Source organism: Cryptomeria japonica, chromosome 2 (assembly GCF_030272615.1).
Source record: "Cryptomeria japonica chromosome 2, Sugi_1.0, whole genome shotgun sequence".
Taxonomy (NCBI): domain Eukaryota; kingdom Viridiplantae; phylum Streptophyta; class Pinopsida; order Cupressales; family Cupressaceae; genus Cryptomeria; species Cryptomeria japonica.
In genome coordinates, this window is record NC_081406.1 from 626597295 (window position 1) to 626617661 (window position 20367).

The 20367-nt window shown below is 36.7% G+C and overlaps 1 protein-coding gene across 1 annotated transcript in view; it reads right to left on the bottom strand.

Moving 5' to 3' along the window:
• Positions 1-450: 450 nt before the first annotated feature.
• Positions 451-20367, bottom strand: part of LOC131078664 (uncharacterized) — a 49835-nt gene continuing 29918 nt past the window's right edge. Inside the window, exon 5 of the mRNA XM_058016413.2 lies at positions 451-1423. Coding sequence (XP_057872396.1) covers positions 1250-1423 — 174 coding nt within the window. The 3' untranslated portion in view covers positions 451-1249. The remainder of the gene's footprint in view (positions 1424-20367) is intronic.

A 20367-nucleotide genomic window follows, 5' to 3' on the forward strand; every position in this document is an offset into this window, starting at 1 on the left:
AAGCAGCGCCATCAAAAACTCTTATTGATAATTACCACTTCTTCAAGTTTCAATTTATCCTTCTATTATCTAAATTTTATTATTGTTTCCTTTCACTTCTCTCTTTTACTCACTATCAAACAACACACGACACATTGCATTGTCCACCTCTTTCTTTACTTTGGTACTAGGTGGTTCAAACTTTTCCTTCACATGCCTTCTGCATATTCTTTAAATGAAATGCCTTGTTTTTTTATTATAGTGCATCCTCCAAACATGGTTGATGTTAGCATACCTCTTTTCAACACATTTTTTATTCTTTTAGGGGGATGGGGTGGGCATTTTCCAAAATACTTTTGGCCACATTTTTATGATTACACAAAAGGCATGTTATGCTTAAGCATTTTATAGATGTTTAACTTTTTTAATTTCCAAATCTTGACACCCCCAACCACACCACATGGACCATAATCACAAAAATATACCAATCTATTAATCGCCCATTCTAGTCTATATGGAAGAACTCGTATAGACCAAGATGAAAAGAACATCACAGATTATGCTCCATAATTAATCAATGGTTACGACTTCTTGTCTCACATGTGGCCTCGCACGATGTTGATGACTAGTAACCATACATTCCATAGTTTGTGCCACATATATATATGGCATCTCATATACAATTGGGTACAAGGATGTTTGCATCAAGCAAATGTAGCCCTGGTGGCAAATTTGGTTGTGCTTGTGATTTGTAAATATTGATTGCCAAATGTACACAATATAAAATCACTTATTAGAGATAATACTGAATATGCTCCAGCATGTCCATAGACTTGTGTTTTATAGAACCCAGAAGCCCAAGATTATCCCTGAAAAGAATAGAATAAAAGAATTGCAGAAATGAAAAATTATTACAGCCTTGGGTGTAAGAGTGACCAGCCTTGCAATGCATTCATTTCTTCAACAAGCCCTTAGATAAATTACAGATAGCGGAATGGCCATTTCATCACCTAAAAATTTTCATGAAACTGAGCAAATGCATATTTCCCGCTTCAAAAGACTAGTATTCCATTCTCAATATGGCCTTTCAATTACTTTATAGCCAAGCTGGCACAATTGCAACCATGCATTTGCATTTTCATTCCACTGTTGAGAGGAAAAAACTTCCTTATGTGGAATTTTTTGCACCAAAGAATATGGAATTCTTGCACCAAAGAATGGAGCTGAAATATACAGAAGAGGGAAACCAGTTTTAACTGGTAACTCTGTACTATCTGCAACCTTTTAAAGAACAAATTAAGGAAGCAAGACCACTGGTGGAAAACAGCTTATGCCCAAGCTTTTGCTTCCTTTCATCACGATTGCTTCTTTTCACTCCAAATTTTATGCCACTAACATATTTTGCTCTGATAAGCTGCATTGTAAAATCTGGTCCTCCTTTGTCCTGCAACATTTACAAATAAAGATATTTAATGAATTAGAATTCACGCACTTAATACAACCAAGAAAAACTAACGAATTAGAATTCAAGCACTTAATACAACCAAGAAAAACTAACTTCGCTCTATGTGATTTAGTTGAGTGTTGCTCTAAAAAACAAGATTCAGTATTGGAATCTTGCGATTTCATTTCCTTGGGTAATTACTCACTAAATATAGCCCTATCATCAATAACTTGAAGCTTCTGCATTTGAACCATGATGAGATGCAAACATTTAAATAGTTTGTGTTGAAATGTCCCTTTTTTAAAAATTAAGCCTAGTTGAAACCCAAAACATCCATCTTACATTTTCTGTGGGTTTTTGGGACTTTTGCACTAAGGAAATGGGATTAAAATTATAATAAAGAGGGCCTCAAGCAAAGTTAAAATATAAAATAAGGTAAATTAAGTTTATTTAAGCGAGGCCAAGCAAGGAGGCATATATTGATCAAGCATTATACTTATGATTTCTATTCCTTGTTGGAGCATTGGACTTTGATTCAATTAACGTAAGGAAGAAAACGCTCTAGGTTTAGAATTGGAGGACAAAAACCCACAATTCCTTGCAGTGATTTCACGCAGAGATGACAACTGTGTAGATTTGTACAAATGTTCAGTTGGTAATCAAGACATATCTTTAATTTCAGCACCACCCTCTGGAGTTTAAAGTGGATGACTTGGTGGAGAATCATGGCAATTTGCCATTGTTTTATAACTGATTTATATTTAAAATCAGTGCAGCCAGTTTAGGGTTCCAACCGCTCCATTCCCGGGAAAGATTGTGCAATTTTAGATCTGTTTAGGACAGATTGGAGAGCAAAGTAAAGTTGAAAATCAGCACCAGCACCTAGGGTTAAATCACTGCAAATTATGTTAGAGTTTGAGGCATCTAAGATTGGGAAAGTACACCATCCGTTTAAGGACAGGTTGCTGCTCAATAACCTAAGAGAATATGATAGTTTTCAAGGCAGAATTAACATCGGAATTGTTGCTAAAACAGCACCATATTTCGGGGAGAAACTGCTGTTTTCTGTGGTAAGAAATCAAAGCCCTTGGAAGCATTTTGAATCACCATTCATTGCTGGCTATGTCACTGGGTACTACATATATGGGCTGGGTACACATACTGGTTCCATACTGGTACCGGTCCGGACCTAGTTAACTTCCGGGTACACCCAGGCAGTACCCTAGGCATACCGGGGCAAACCCAATGTGATAATCAAGCATGAATTGAACAAAAAAAAGAAACACATTCAGCTCATTGAAGACAAAATATGAATAAAGATATGCTTCCCAAACAACTGCAAGGAAATGAGATGATAGCATTGAGCACACAAGCTGCTCCTGCTAGCATGAAACTAACTATGACACCTGTGCAAAGAAACAAATTGTTTAACAACCTTATCATCGCACACATGCTCAAGTTTAACATAAGAGCCACATACCACAAAATCTAAAAGATACTATGCAAAAGTCAAGGCTCAGCACACAAAAATGTTGGGAATCTTAAATCTTCATTGCTAGTGCTATATTTAGAAATTTCAAATTTATCATCTGAATGTGCCACTGATATGTGGATGAAACTTGGCCACTGTAGTTTAACCTCTAAAAAATGAACTAGCAGAAATCAAATTTTAAACAGTGCAGCAACATGCAGCATAAATCATTGAGATACATATAGCACCTATTGTGGAGACACAAAAAGTATTGTTTTCCTCAGCAATCACATTCTAGATCAATAGTTGAACTTGAGCCTCAACAACATAATCTTCTTTCTGAAGGCAATAACGGGATGGAATTCAAGATTGACAGAAGAGACAACAGCAGCAATAGGAAAGCAAAAGGTGGCACTGGTTCAAAAACTCGGGAATGCATCTGGGTGCAAAGGAAGATAGCTCAGTTTTGGAGTTGAAGATGGAGGGGTTAAAAGGATATCTCCACAGATTGGCTCTGATTGGGTTAGTGTGTCGATTTTTTGGCATGCAACTCTCGGGGAAAGATTTGTATAAATGAGAATGAAGAAAAGAAATAAAAAAAGTACCAAGGACCACAAATGTGGGTGCTCCCAATAGAATATCATAATTGTCTTTGCCAATAAACTATAAAGCAGATTAGGAAAGGATCTTCAAATAAGGGGTTTGTTTTACTTTTTATCAAAATTTGGGTTATTAACTTATTTATGAAGCATTAGCACATGAGACTCTCACCTACTAAAGAAATACCATCAAAAGGCTCTATTTAGATTTGATTGTATGTACTACGGCAAAAGCTTTATAATATTATATTTATTTTTATTGGCAACTATAAGTATCATTGTTTCATATTAATTTTAATTTTTTTAATACAAATATTATATATACATACATACAAAACACAAACATCATATACATATATATATATATATACACAAGGAAAAAAAATGGCCCTAACACTGTACCAGGTTCCAGTACCCATACCCACAAACATACTGGATCCGGTAACTTAGATTGCAGGTTAGAGTTTGGTGAATTTGTGCAAAATAAGAAAAAATTTAAAACAGGATATTACATGTGGAAATTGGAAGTGTGGAAAAAGATAAAATGTTTTCTATTCATGTAAGCTTCAAGAGCAGATCTGCCAATCAATCATCAGTCCATGGTTTCTAATAAGAATTGACTTGTTATAAGTAAATTTCTCATGTAACATGGTGTTTGTTGAAATTCAAGGACCTTAAGTGTTCTCTAGATAAAGGAATTTGAAATTTTACACAGCTTTTTCTGGGTACATAACACAAGTTTACTCTTTAAGTCCAAAACTCACTACTTCACTAATTAAAATCATGAAGGTTAGATTGCTCACGCTAGTAATTCTCAAGATTCTTAAATTTCTCCAAATGCCTTGCTAAGATCCATACATCCAATAATAGCAGTATCTGAAATAATAACAACAATATGCAGAAATAGAATAGAGATTGTTAGATTGTTATGGGTTGTTCAGCTAGTGTTCTGGCACTAAGCATTGCAAAATCAGACTTATAGTTTTTGTGATTTTTCTCCTTTAACTAGGCACTAATTTCATGACTACGATGAGTGTGTAAAGCTGCTAAAAATAGGCGCTCACCTTAGGCTATTTTTAAGTTAAAATTTTCTCTTTATTTTTAGGTGCTATTTTGTTTTTAATTTTTGCTTTATCCAGGTAGCTGCAGGCTTATTTTTAGTGGGTTTCTCTGTGATGGAGATACCTAAAGAAAGCATTGTTTTAAGTTCGCCCATGTTGGAAGATCTATTTAGAACTTTTGGGTACACGCCTTGTAATACACAAAAAAAGTTGAAGCAATAAAATATTTTGCAGACAGCAAGTAATATATTCTGATCTCAGTTTGTTATTTTTCGTATTTTCAAGTTTCAAAAGTGGTCTGTGTGGCTTATTGGACTCAAAGGTGCAAGTTCAATTGAATTTTAGCCTATACAATTTATTTCAAACTCTAGAGTGTATAAACGACATACCATGTATTGAATTTCAACACAATATCAAAGCACTATCACTGGGAACTTCCATGTTTGTGAATTGAATTTGCTGCTACTTATGATAAGGAGTTACAAGAAGATTTCAGTGCTTTACTTTAGTGATTGAAGTATCTTGGACTTGTAAAGGTTGTAGAATGTGATACCCTATTTGTTCCAGTGTCATACCCCGCCTAGGATTCCTAATTTCCTACAGATCACAGTATTATACATATATAACCAGACCTCCAAGACAAGGGAAAAAAATGATAATGTTTATTTATGAGGGCCAACCTAGGCAAAACCCCTGTTAGGGCTGGACTTGAGAAATTAAAAGATAAGTAAATAATGATATTGGCAAATAAGGGCCTACATAACTAAGGGACATGACTCTCCACCATGGAAGATATATAAGGGAGAGCATCAGAAAATTAATAAAGGAAGCAGAAAATAATATGGCAGCAATCTGGCCTGGTTAGAAATATAAAGAGCGGTGATTTGTAATGTCCCCTAATTGGGAATGCCCTAAATTTCCCCTAATTCTCAATTTCTAAGTAATTAGGTGGGTCTAGAGTATACCTTTCCCGTGATTTAAACCCTGCAAACAGATTAGAAACCCCTTACAACAATGATTCCAAAAATCAGATTACAACAATAATCAGAGGATTATAATCAGTAAATTAAATCAGATTTACAACAATAATCAGATTATCATAAGCAGTAAATTCATAGCAGAATTATTAATTTAGTCATAAAATATTAAATATCTTTGGACGACTCAACCATGGGAGAACAAGGGAGGGTGTGACTTCGATGGGGTGTCTTAGACCCTCTATCCTAGGCCCAAGAGTGGATATACCATCCCTCTTGGCCTCATGTGGCCCATGCCATCCATATGAGGTGGTCTACCCGATGAGGTGTCCACTTTTCCATTATCCCCTCGTCTTGCCAACCTTTTCCCTCTCTCTATGGTTGGACAAAGGAAGCAATGAACCCTGCTCATGAAGTAGTGCACAGATTCTCTAAGTCCGCCCATATGATAAGAGCATCAGATTCACTAAGTCCGCCTTGAAGCATGAAGGGAAGGAATAAAACCAGTCAAGTCCGCCCTAGGGAGGGGATAGAAGGTGCAAAGAAGTGATGAAGTCCGCTTTGGAAGGGACTTACCTTGGCATAAAGAGGGAATGAAGCTAATGAACCCCACTTTGAAGAAGTATGCACAAGTGCAAAGGTTTGAGCAAGTCCGCCCTAAGGTGAGAAAAGAAGCAAGTAAATGGTGCATAAGTCTAACCAAGTCCGCCCTCCTACAAAGACCAAGTGCTTAAGGCAAGGAAAGTCCGCCTAGCACTAGTTTGCATTGGGGAATGAAAGGCATGAAGTCCGCCTTCCTACTTGGGAAGAGAACAAGTAAAGTCCGCCCTACAACTTATGGAAGTAACACTCAAGGAAAGTCCGCCTAGAGGTGTGTGAGCATGGTCAAGGTAACAAGCAAGTCCGCCCTCATGGTGTGTGCTAAGGGTATCAAGTATTTTCCAAGTCCGCCCTCACCTTGGTGCACAAGATTAGTAAAGTCCGCTTGGTCATAGAATGAATGAAGTCCGCCATGTAAGAGATGCAAAGAAGGTGAACAGCTCATATGAAGTCCACTTGGTAGGTTTAGAAGGAAAGAAGATTTTCAAGTCCGCCATGAAGAATGAGGAAAGAGAAGGCTGAAGTCCGCCCAAGCTCAAAAATAAGGAGGAAATGTTTTGGTGAAGTCCGCTGGCCATGAAGAAAGAATCTCCTAAAATCCGCCTTGCTGTCAAGGAAATCTGCCTAAGTTCGAACTAAAGGAAAGAAGAAAGTTTTTAGAAAGTTTCGAATTTGGAAGGAGAAATAAGGATAGAGTTCGATTCATGAACTCAATCTCGAAATAGAAACTTTCTTATTGAACTAAACTCAGACTTGATTCGAAATCAGGACTTTCCTAAGAAGATTAAACTCAACTGAAAATAGAAATGGCAACTTCCTTATTGCATTCAAAAACTGAAATAAATTTGGAAAGAAGACTAGTTCGAATTTGGAAGGACTGATTGGGTTTCTAATTGCAAAGATCAAACTCTTTAAGAATGAATCATTCATTCATTTCTCTCATTTAGACACTTGAAGAAAGATTATTTCAGGATTCCTAAAGCATTTTCAGAGCCTCAAGAATAGTTCAAAACTCTTCTAAGGCGTTGAGAAGAAGACAAACAAGGGTTTCCATCTATTTCTCAAGGTGACGGGTATTCTAGTTTGTTTCCTTACCTTTTGATAAAGATTCAAGGCATCTTCGGTGATGTTCAATCTACTTTTCAAAGTTTTGGAGGAGATTTTCAAGGACTTAGTCTTATTTTCACATATTTTACAGGATTCAAATCTGATTTTCACAGATTTTGGGACTAAGCTATTCATTTTCAGATTAATCAAAGACAGATTTCACTCCCAAACCTTCAAATTAGATTTGAGTTTTCAAGGGTTTCTAAAATTTATAAGTGTTTGCAGCTTGTTGAAAGCTAAAAGAGTTGAGGAATTGGAGTAAAAGGGACCAAAATCAGAGCACACTCTACCATCAAACTTTCAAAATTTACACTCAAAGATAGAACCTTAACTTAATTTCTTTTGGGTTTTGCAGATCATAGATGAGAGCTAAGGAGGGATCATCACAGAAAACACAAAAGGAGTTTATAGCCAAATTCAGAATTGAAGACAAGTCCACATGCAAGGTTCGTCTGAGCATAGAGATGGCTGAAATTTGGCTAAGTATTAGAAATATTTCACAGAAAAAAAATTCCAAATTCCTCCATTATGGCAATGGCATAGAGGAATTCTTCTCCAAATTCAAGGCAGTTGAAAGAATTTAACGGTATCAAGAAATAAGAGTCCTCCGACTCAGTGAAGATTTGGAAAAATTAAATAAATTTCCGACTTCTTGAAGGATTTCATCTCCTAAAGAATTAAAGACAAGCTCCCAATCAGAATCAGATGGTGACAAGAAGAATCAAATTTCCATACTTAGACAATTTCTTCACACAAATTGGAGAATTTAAGGAAGACATCCAGCACGTTGAGGTGGCACCTCGTCATCTTCCAACCAATCAGATTGCTCCAAGTCAACATGTCCAGGTTCAATGAACCTGACTTATCCACAGAAGCTTCTAGAGGGCAAGAAGGACAACCTTCTATTTTTATTGTTGGTTCATATTTAGCAAGAAGGACAAGTGTCCCCAAATGTAATTTTCTCATTGGTCGAGGGGTAGTTAGTTGTAACAAACCCTAATTAGGGTTTTGATCTTTCAATCTAGGCCCTTGATCGTTGTTCGATCTAGGCCGTTCATAACTTTTATGTGCCTATATAAGATTTCCTCCTCTCATTTGGAGAGCGTGATGTTTTTGAAATATTGTTGCAAGAAGGTCATTTTCAGATAATATATTACTTGTGTGCTTTTTAGACTTTGTAATCTCTATTATTTGAGTGATTGGCAAGGTTTTCAATTTCCTCAACACAATAGTTTAGATTTTATTTCATGTCTGTTAGACGAATGCAAGATCTGATTAGCATTGATTTGTGGTGAATCTCCACTCATACTTTTGATGAACAGATGATTTTTGTTCATTGTGTAAAGTTAGTCTGAGCTTTCCTTTGTGTATGCTTAACTTCCAATCATAAGCACATCCCTAGAAGATTGCATTCGCTTTGTGTAGTTGTCCAAAGCGAGGTGAAGCAAAGTGTGGTTATTGAGTTCACCTAGTCAATACCGTCTCTTGAATTCTTAGGAATAGATTAGAATTTCTAAACTCTTGTCTCGTTTTTAGTTTTTCCATGATCCAAGTCCCAAATGATAGAGTTTCATTGTCTAAACCTTCATTGGAATTGAACGAGCCAAGCGTTTGTGTATTACTAGCATATCACAACGCCCATTGAGCTTATCCACACAAAAGAAACCTTGGAATCGCCATATGATCTTCTAGCAATCTTAGCATACGCGATGATTTTTCAAGAGAGGATAGAGTGTCTTTGGACAATTTATTCCGAGTTTGGTAGATGATAAAACATGTTGAGACATGGACCAGCTAGGACTCGAACCTAGGACCTTCCATACGCTACTAGAGTGCTCTACCACTGAGCTACTGGCCCCTCTTGGACCAGTCCATCGTCGGTCCGGATGTGGCTTATTTCCAACACCAACACCCCCCCTTAAGCCACACCTCTCGTGTGCTTGGGGCTCCTAGCCTGGACCTGGCTCTGATAACATGTTGAGACATGGACCAGCTAGGACTCGAACCTAGGACCTTCCATACGCTACTGGAGTGCTCTACCATTGAGCTACTGGCCCCTCTTGGACCAGTCCATCGTCGGTCCGAATGTGGCTTATTTCCAACACCAACAAGAGGACAGAGGAGTATCCGACCACTCTGAATTAGGGTTAACTATTCCTAAATGGATGAAAAACAAATAGACCAACATTGCACTTCTATATGTGTGTGCCTTTCAAATATTTGCTTATGCCTGCCATCTATTTATATGGCTTCATGCTGTTAATGCATGGTAGCTTATGCAAGATAAGATCTTCCTAACCTTCCTGTTCTGTTATTCATCTACATGCTTCATGTCTGATTTATATTACATATGATTATCGGATTGTACAAACATTTTTTATCATTAAGTTATCAGGTTAAATTAGCCGATACATACTTGCTATTGGATGCATAAACATTGGCACCGATTCACATCTGTTATCGGGCTTAATTATATCGAGCATATTTGTTATCGGGTTTAATGAATACACCGCTTCATTTGGCATTAAACATTGGTTAACAAATGCACCGGTTGGATTATATTCATCGTGCACTTTGAATCATCGATGTTTATCTGAAACGATTCATTAAATAGATCAGTCATTATATTATGATATTACAATATGCTATCGGGGGTTTTTGAACCGATAATCAGCATTGTGTTAATGGTATAAATGTAAAGGCACCGATCAATGGGTGCATTGATCGGTCATGCCTAAAAGGCATGACCGGTCAATACACCAATTGACCGGTTGCCTAAATGATATATATGCCAATTGAATTCATTTGGAGATGACATAGAAAATATTAAATGATCTCTCTCCTTCAGACCTGTAGATAAAAATCAGAATTATTAGACATTGACATAATTCCTCATATCCATATATAGCATACATATTTCATAGCTTGTTCTTTAATTGAAATTGAAATAACTTTACATGGTATCAGAGCCAAGGTAATCGAACCTTAGGCTATTCAATTTTGATAAAATTCAAGGACTAAGTTACAAACTACATCACATTTCCATAATGGCCAACGCTATTAGATTCGAAGATAGACTCGGAGGTAGCGAAGATTTTTCAGGTTGGAAGTTTAGAATCAAAATGATTTTAAGAGAAAACAAAGTTGATTCATATGTCCAAACTGAAAGTGCACAACCAGAAGATGAAACCGAGAAATCCACATGGATCGAGGGAAATGATAAGGCTATTAAAATAATAGTGGATGGGGTAAGAAATAATATAATGCCCATCATTAGAAAGCAGGAGACGGCTTATAAAATGTTCAAGGCACTTGAAAAAACATTTGAGATATCAAATGCAAGTCGTACTCTAGCACTAAAACGAGAAATAAATCATATCACCATGAACAAAGGGGAGACAATCAACGCCTACTTCATGCGGATATCAATTCTAAAAGATGAACTTGCAACTCTGGACTACAAGATCCGAGGCAAAGAACTAACACTCATTGCTTTAGATGGGTTGCCTAGTGGATGGAGCACATTCGTCCAAGGCATCAGTGCAAGGTCCAAATATCCTAAGTTTGAAAGACTAAGAGATGACTGTCTACAAGAAGAATCCCGATTGAACAAGGTAGGAATAAAAAAGAAGAATATAGATGAAGACTTGCAAGTCCTAAATACAAACATCAATAAAAAGTACAAAAAGAAGCAATTCAGGAAAAGAAAAGCTAAACAAGGCAAGAACACTTCTAAGAAAGACCTATCACATGTTCAATGTTATAGGTGTGACAAATTCGGACACTATGTTGCAAACTGTCCGGAGAAAGGGAAGCAAGCCACATTTGCAAAAGTGAAGAAATCTAGAAAAGAAAATGACTCCGAGAACTATGTCCTCTACTCAGCACTTACAAGCCATACTTCAAACAAATCTAACTCATGGGTGATCGACAGTGGTTCATCCAGACACATCACCAGCTTTAGAGAAATACTAGACTCCATGATAGAGAAAGATGATGAGGAAGTAACTATCGGAGACGATTCTTCACATCCAGTCAAAGGAATTGGAACCTGCACCATCAAACTGAATTCAGGCATGTCACTACGACTTGAAGAAGTACTATATGTTCCAGGCATCAAAAGAAATCTAATCTCCATATCAGCACTAGAAGATCAAGGATATAGAGTGACCTTCATGGAAAACAAGGTGTTGGCTTGGCCAAAGAGATCCTCCATCAAAGACGCTAAGGTCATTGGTCGAAGACAAGGCTATTTGTATGAGCTATGTACAGAGCCCAATCTAGCATTGATCCATGAAGCAACTAATGCAAATGAAGTATGGCACAGGAGATTAGGCCATCTGAATTATAGAGCTTTGTCAACCATGGGAAACCTTGTCACAGGTCTACCTAAGTTGAAGCAATATCATTCAGAGGCATGCAAAGGGTGTGCCTTAGGTAAAAATACCAAAAATGCATTTCCGAATAGTACTAGGAAAACTAGCAAAGTTTTGGAGTTAATTCATTCTGATGTATGTGGACCTATGTCCGTACCCTCGCTAGGGGGATTTTTGTACTATGTAATTTTTGTTGATGACTACTCTAGGAAGACGTGGATCTACTTTCTGAAATGTAAAGAATCAGAAGAGATCCTAAGTAGGTTCAAAGAGTTTAAAACATTAACAGAAAATCTCTCTGAAAACAAAATTAAAACCTTAAGAACTGACAATGGGGGGGAATACACATCAGAACTATTTAAAGACTTTTGTAGAAATTCTGGGATTAAGAGGGAGTTGACAATACCTTATAATCCACAACAAAATGGAGTAGCTGAAAGGAAAAATAGGACCATAGTAGAAGCTGCCAAAGCCATGATACTAGATCAAAATCTAAACTTGAACCTTTGGGCAGAAGCAACTAACACTGTTGTGTACATACAAAATAGATGTCCTCATTCACACCTTGAAGATAAAACTCCTGAGGAAGTCTTTACCAAGACAAAACTAGATATCAGCCATCTTAGGATATTTGGGTGTCCGGTCTATATTCATGTACCTAAAGAGAAAAGACTAAAACTAGAACCCTCTGGAAAAAGGGGAATACTTGTAGGATACACTGAAACTTCTAAAGCCTACAGAATCTATGTACAAGGGTAGAGAAATATTGAACTCAGTAGGGATGTAATCTTCGAAGAAGACTTAGCCTTCAAAAGGGCCCAAAATACAATAGAACCTGAAATTCATAATCCTACTCCTAACCTAGAAGAAGAACCTACTCCTGAGCTTCAGAGGGAGTATCTTGAGGAAACTATAAGTGAAACACAAGACCCACCTATAGATAATCACAAGAAAAGACCACTATGGGCCACCAAAACTATAGCAGAAGCTCAGAAGTTCGCTGCTCCTTCAGGAACCTTCAGGGAAAGCAAGAGGCCTAATAAATTCATCAACTATGTTGCACTTATGAATGATCTCTCTAAAGCTGAACCTAACAATGTTTCAGATGCACTCAAACATCAAGTATGGATAGATGCCATGACTGAAGAATATCAGTCCATTATGAAGAATGATGTTTGGGAGATTGTTCCTAGGCCAACCAAGAAGTCTGTCGTGTCTTCTAAATGGTTGTTTAAAATCAAGCATGCTGCAGATGGCAGTATTGAAAAACACAAGGCCAGATTTGTAGCTAGAGGGTTCTCACAGAAGGAAGGAATAGATTACGAAGAAACATTTGCACCTGTTGCCAGGTACACATCAGTAAGAGCTGTCCTAGCCATTGCAGCAGCAAAGGGGTGGAAGGTACATCAGATGGATGTTAAGACAGCATTCCTAAATGGCGAGATCGTGGAAGAAGTCTACTTAGAGCAACCTGAAGGGTTTGAAATTCATGATGCAAAGTCTCATGTGTGTAGACTCAAGAAAGCTCTTTATGGGCTCAAACAGGCTCCCAGAGTTTGGTATGAAAGAATTGACACCTATCTCTCAAAGCTGGGTTTCTCTAAGAATGATGCAGATCCTAATCTCTACCTCAAAAGAAATAAAGGTGATATGTTAATATTAATTTTATATGTTGATGACTTATTAATTACAGGAGATGATCACCTAATAGATCAATGCAAGAAAGATCTATTCACAGAATTTGATATGAAAGACTTGGGGCTTCTTCATTACTTCCTAGGATTGGAAGTATGGCATAATTCTGATAATATTGTACTGAACCAAGGGAAGTACACCTTGGACATATTGACAAGATTTGGAATGCTAAACTACAGATCCATGACCTCTCCTATGGAAACCAACTTCCATAAACTTAAAGAAGCAGTAGCAGAATCAAGACCTACTGACCCCACTCAATATAGGCAGATGATTGGGTTCCTGATGTATCTAGTAAATACAAGGCCAGATATCTGCTATGTTGTTAAGGCCTTAAGTCAGTTCATGTGTGAACCTAAGGAGATACACCTGGTTGCAGTAAAGCATATAATGAGATATCTACAAGGTACCCTAAAGCTTGGTCTCAAATATGAAAAGGTTGACATAGATCTACATGGATTTACAGATTCAGATTAGGCTGGCAGTGTGACTGACAGAAAGAGCACTTCAGGGTGCTGCTTCAGTTTAGGGTCAGCCATGATATCCTGGATCAGCAGAAAACAATGTTCAGTAGCTCAGAGTTCCACAGAGGCTGAATATATTGCAGCTTCAATGGCTACTCGAGAAGCAGTATGGCTAAGGAAATTGCTCGTGGGATTATTTGGAGAACCTATGAAACCTACAGTCATTCAGTGTGATAATCAAAGCTGTATAAAACTTTCTGTAAATCCAATATTTCATGACAGGTCCAAACATATTGAGATTCCATATCACTATGTACGAGATATGGTTGACAGGAATGTGATAAAGTTAGAATATGTGTGTACAGGAGATCAGACTGCAGATATTCTGACCAAACCACTTTCCAGAGTGAAGGTTGATCACTTCAGAAAGGGTTTAGGTATGATAGAAAGATAATCTGCTTTGTAATCTATACTTACATATATTTAAGATGTTTAAGGTGTAAACTTATTTGTCATGTTTGGACTATCTCTTGGCTTCTTGCCACCTGTGTTCATATCTAAGAGGTGACGATCTCTCAGATACTGAACACTTGTATGTAGACATCATAAGGTGACGATCTTATGATAGTCAAACCAGTAATCATGTTGGATCACTGGTAAGTCATGGATGTGCCATGACTATGTTGTGATACAACATTTGTACAAATGTTATTGCATTATCACAACTTGGATATGATGAGAACTTAGCACTTCTCATATGGTTATCCTTGTGTTGCATGTTAGGCAATACTGATATCACATGTAGGTGATATCTCAACCATTGATCATGTTGCATCTCTGGTAAGTCATGGATGTGCCATGACTATGTTGTGATAAACATTTATAAATGTTATTGCACTTATCACAACTTGGATATGATGAGAAACTAACCTTTCTCATAGACTTATCCTTAAGTATTGCGTGTTAGGCAATACTGATATCATGTGTTAGGTGATATCTTGATGAATCTTACAGATCACATGTTTTGGTGATTTCTCACATGATCAGGTGATGATTCTCTTACTTTTATCACATGTTAAAATAATACTTTATGTCACATGCTCAAGTGATGTTCTTCTATTTTGTATCATATGTCTTGATGGTACTTCTCATGTATAAATGATTTTTGCTGACTGACATTATCTTAGTTATGAAAAGGAAATGTGATGCAGGTTGCCTTATCTATCTTCCAAAGCTAAGAGGGAGTGTTAATGCATGGTAGCTTATGCAAGATAAGATCTTCCTAACCTTCCTGTTCTGTTATTCATCTACATGCTTCATGTCTGATTTATATTACATATGATTATCGGATTGTACAAACATTTCTTATCATTAAGTTATCGGGTTAAATTAGCCGATACATACTTGCTATCGGATGCATAAACATTGGCACCGATTCACATCTGTTATCAGGCTTAATTATATCGAGCATATTTGTTATCGGGTTTAATGAATACACCGCTTCATTTGGCATTAAACATTGGTTAACAAACGCACCGGTTGGATTATATTCATCGTGCACTTTGAATCATCGATGTTTATCTGAAACGATTCATTAAATAGATCAGTCATTATATTATGATATTACAATATGCTATCGGGGGTTTTTGAACCGATAATCAGCATTGTGTTAATGGTATAAATGTAAAGGCACCGATCAATGGGTGCATTGATCGGTCATGCCTAAAAGGCATGACCGGTCAATACACCAATTGACCGGTTGCCTAAATGATATATATGCCAATTGAATTCATTTGGAGATGACATAGAAAATATTAAATGATCTCTCTCCTTCAGACCTGCAGATAAAAATCAGAATTATTAGACATTGACATAATTCCTCATATCCATATATAGCATACATATTTCATAGCTTGTTCTTTAATTGAAATTGAAATAACTTTACACATGCCCTACGTGTATTTATGCTTCATGCCTTGCGATTATCTATGTGCATTGCTTCATGTTGCTTCATACTTCATGCTTGTGCGCTATGTGTATTCACATATATGCTTCCTTACATAAGTAAATTCATGTGTATATTTCATGCGCTATGTGTATTCATGTATATGACTTCAATGAATTCATGCGCTACGTGTATTTGCATATATGCTTCATGACTTAAGTGTATTCATGTGTAAAATTCATGCTTTATGTGCTATGTGTATGCTTCATGCCTAAAGTGCATTTATGTGTATACTGCACTTTGTGTATTCACGTATATGCTTCATGCCTTAAGTGTATTTGTGTGTAACTGTGTTTCATGTATTCATGTGTATGCTTCATGCCTTAAGTGTAATTATGTGTATACTGAGCTTCGCATATTGTTAGCATTGTAGTCAAAGTGGGATTGGGTAAAATACTCATGGTCGAATGAAATTTCACCTATGTGCTATGACCAGCTTAAGAATAGACATTTGTTCAAGGATGAAATAAAAAGGGTTGTAAAAGCAACATATTAACAAATAATCAAAGAACATGAAGATGTTGATATTGTAAGCAACAAAGCAAAAGAAAGAACGCATCCTCTTTCCAAGAAAGGATCATGCAATGTTAGAACATAATGTTATTGGGGGTCATTACCCTTATAAGATTTATATATAATGTTCTCATATAAGGTTATTAAACCTTATATATTATATGCTTTATAAGCATATCCCATTTGAAATAATTATAATCTAATAACTATTAGATTATTTATTATTTATGAATGGGGGTTATTGAAAAGGTGTGACTAGTGAAGCCACCCTTCCTCCTAGGTTCTCTCTCATTTGAGAGGAGTGTGAATTTGGAGATTTGTAGTGAGTTGTATCACTATGCACAAGAGGTAATATTGGACATGTGGAAGTATTGGAGGAGTGTCCCCAAGTTCAAGTCTATTTTATGATAGACTACATTTGTAAGTGTCTTAATAAAATGATGCTTTATGGGGTTTTTTACCCGAAGCCTTTTCCCCCTATATATCATGTAATGTGTTAATTTATGGTTGTATGGTTCTTAATGTATTTATTTTATATCTTGTTTATAATGATTAGTATCCTAAGATCCTAATTTCTAGCATGCAAGCCTCTCCTAGTAGCTTAACAGTACCAACTAGCCCACATCCTTTCATTCCATCATCGTCTTCCCAAGAAGACAATATCCATTTTTTTCCCGTGAAAAAGGCCCATTGAAAAAAGATTTCATGAATGAGGCAAGGGAGATTGCAAATGAGAGCATTGCTCATTGCATGTATAATAATGGGCTTCCTTTGTCATGTCATCTTTTTCAGATTGAAATAATCAATAATATTTTTTTAAGTTGGGCCCAGTCAATTTTATTTTGGGGGCAACTTAAATAATATTATTTTAATAAATTAAACAGATTTTTTAACACTTAAATTTAAAGAGTAGTTTTACACATGAAGGAAAAATAGAATTAAAATATATGGATGGCCCAAAAAAGGCAAGTATATAAAAAGCACTTTTCCTCATTCATGGGCATTGAAGTTATCCTTTTGCATCCAGTTTTCAGATTTGAGCAGTTTGTTCGATCTAAGACATCCAAGGACAAAACCCTTGGTTGGTTAGGGTTTTGAGAAGCTGAAAACCCTCTTAGATTCCACATTTGGGATCAAGAATGAAAAACTCTTGTTTCCTATTTTGTGAAGATTTTTCAGTCCCAATGCAAGGCGAATTTCCACTTGGAGAGGATGTGTGAATTAATGATGACAAATGATGTCCAGATGACCATCGATTTTCCACCAAGGGGGCTGGAAGTCAGCATTACTTATGATTTTGGGGACAAATCAGTCTCAATGGGGATCGATTTTCTACCATTGCATTTGGTGGACAAACAAAGGTGAAAATAAAGTTAAATTTAATTGTCCCAATGAAGTTTGATTTTCCACCTGGCTGACCAAAGTGTTTTTTTATCCCAAATTCATTGTGTGGTGAAAATCGAAGGTGAAAAGGTGAATAAAGAGCCCAGGCCAGCGAACATTGTTATATCATTGACTGATTCAAGGCTTGGAGGGCTGGAAGAGGGCAAATTGAGGATCGCCATAGCTAGGGGAAGTGTGATTTTGTCTAAGGATCTAGTGGCACCATCATTGGGAGATCCTTTGAGCATTGAAGAGAGGCGCCATTGCTGGTTAAGGACGTCATTTCCTGCTGTTATCTCAGACCTGAGACATCAGACAACATTCCCAGCAATTGTTTGTGCCAAAATGTGTCATTTCCAGTCAAGAAAGGGCAGATCGTTTCAGACATATGGATTGCACCACAAACAAGATCATTTCAAGCCATTGAAACACGATTTTCAGAGGTGTTCTCAGACATTTACACTCAGAAATCAGACCTGAGACAGCAAAACACCATTCATTTTCTGAGTTTAAGGGTGCATTTTCAGACTTACAAATCAAAATCAGACTTAACCTAAGTCTGAAAATCAGGTTTTCTCAGGACAAATTTTCCAAAACCATACTTAATTTCAAATTTTTGATTTAGAAAAGCTAACAAGTCTGAAAATCATTTAAAATCAGAATCTAGGTTAATTCTGGAAAATTAATTGTTCAAATTACTTATCACAAGCTAGGACAAATGTTGGGAACATTGAGGTGTCCCTATGAGATTCGATTTTCCACTCCAAGGGTAAGTCATCAAAATGAAGTGAAATTTGCTAAGAGCAAGGAGTCCCTATGACCTTCGAATTTCCATCATGAGAAAATGATCATGAAGACAGTGATGAATTTCAAGGACTTAATTAGACCCTACAAGGATCGATTTCCCACCAAGGTTAAAACAAAGTTTATTTTATAGGTGTTTGATTCAATATTTGTTTGTTTTGCAGGTCTGCTACAAGGGAAGCATGATGATCAAGGCTTGAGGTGAAAGAGGATGCAGCTTGCGAGGATACCAAGGGCTCAACACTTCGAAGCAACAAATGATGAAGGATCAGCCCCAAGATAACTCTACAAGCATATTGCAAGGAAAACATCACGAATGCGAATGAGAAAGATCAATATTTCAAGGATTGGGAGAGGATTTCAAGACAAGGATTTCTAAAAGAAAGATGTAGACTAGATCAAAAATGAAGAAGACTTCACCTTAATGGTGAACAAATGAAGGAAAGCAAGTTCAAAACATAAGCATGAAGGATTTCACATCAAGTAATCAGGAACTACATCAAGGAATCTCAAAGTCAGAGAACGTTAAGGAGGAAATGGTTCAAGGCGAGTTCCCTAACATGAGGATGAAATGCAAAGTATCACAAGGGAATTCCAAACATTATTAAGGATGTTCAAGGCAAATCAATTAAGTCTACAATGCAAGCTGAGGTGGCTTCCCAGCCATCATTCGTCAAATCAACATTCATTCAAGGAGGGAATAGGTAACACGTGGCGCTACATCAAATATTATTTATCTTACCTATCCTCATCTCTCATTGGCCAATGTAATGGTGGTTGTAACAAACCCTAATTAGGGTTTCTATCTTTTGATCTTGGCCATTGATTGTTAATCAATCTGAGCCATTCATTGTAATGAGACTTCTATAAAAGGGCTCAGTGCTCTCATTTGTAATGGTTAATGTTAGAAGAGTAGAAGAATACTTGTTAAGACAATTAGGAATTAGAAGTTACAAGTTAGAGTAGAGTAGGAGAAGAAGAAATTGTTGCTAAGACTTGTAAATGAATATACTCTTTTCATTGAAGATATGGTGAAATGTGTTGTTTCAACAAGTTGCATGGTTTCTACTTCTCATTTGCTTTAATGTTGATTAGATAAATGGAAGATTTAGTAGGTGATTAATGGTGAAATTCATATATCCATACTACTAGCGGTTTGCTGATTGTAAACTTGTCTTCCATGGTCAACTGGAATCCTTATTCAAGCTTAACTTCAATTGCTATTCACACATTGATATGCATTGCCTTGATGGTGTCTATGTTGTTGGTGGTAATCTAAACATCATATATTTACCTTAGAAGATAGCACAAGCTTTGTGGAGTTGTTCATTGATGTCGAAGCAAAGTCTAATTGAGTCTCACCAAGTCATTCACTACATCCTATATTCCTAGAGTACATTAGTCTTCCTAAACTCTTCCCCTTTTGTCCTTTTGTCCTTTTTTCCAATTCAAGTTAGTTTAGGAGAGAAAGCATCACAAGATTGCGATATCAGATGATCAAGTTCCAGTAACGTTCAAACATTCAAGCATTCATGTACAACGTAAGTCCTCCTTGTGATTCCAGTATTATCACATCAAACCATTGAGTTTATCCACACGTCGAGACTTGACATTAAAAACCTTGGAGTCTTCCAATTGATCACATACTTTAGCATTTAAGAAGATTTTGTTCAAGAGAGGATAAGATACCTTGGTATTTTATTCTATGTTTGAGGTGCATAAAAAACACATCAACGCACACCACGACCTACAGCGATTCATACTAGGTATTGAAAGGTTTCAATGGCATGTCCACATTTGCATTTTGTGAGTGATCTTTAATGACTAAGATCAGAATAAAATATTGTTTAATGCATTGTAATCATTTCCAGCTTAGTGGACAAATAAAA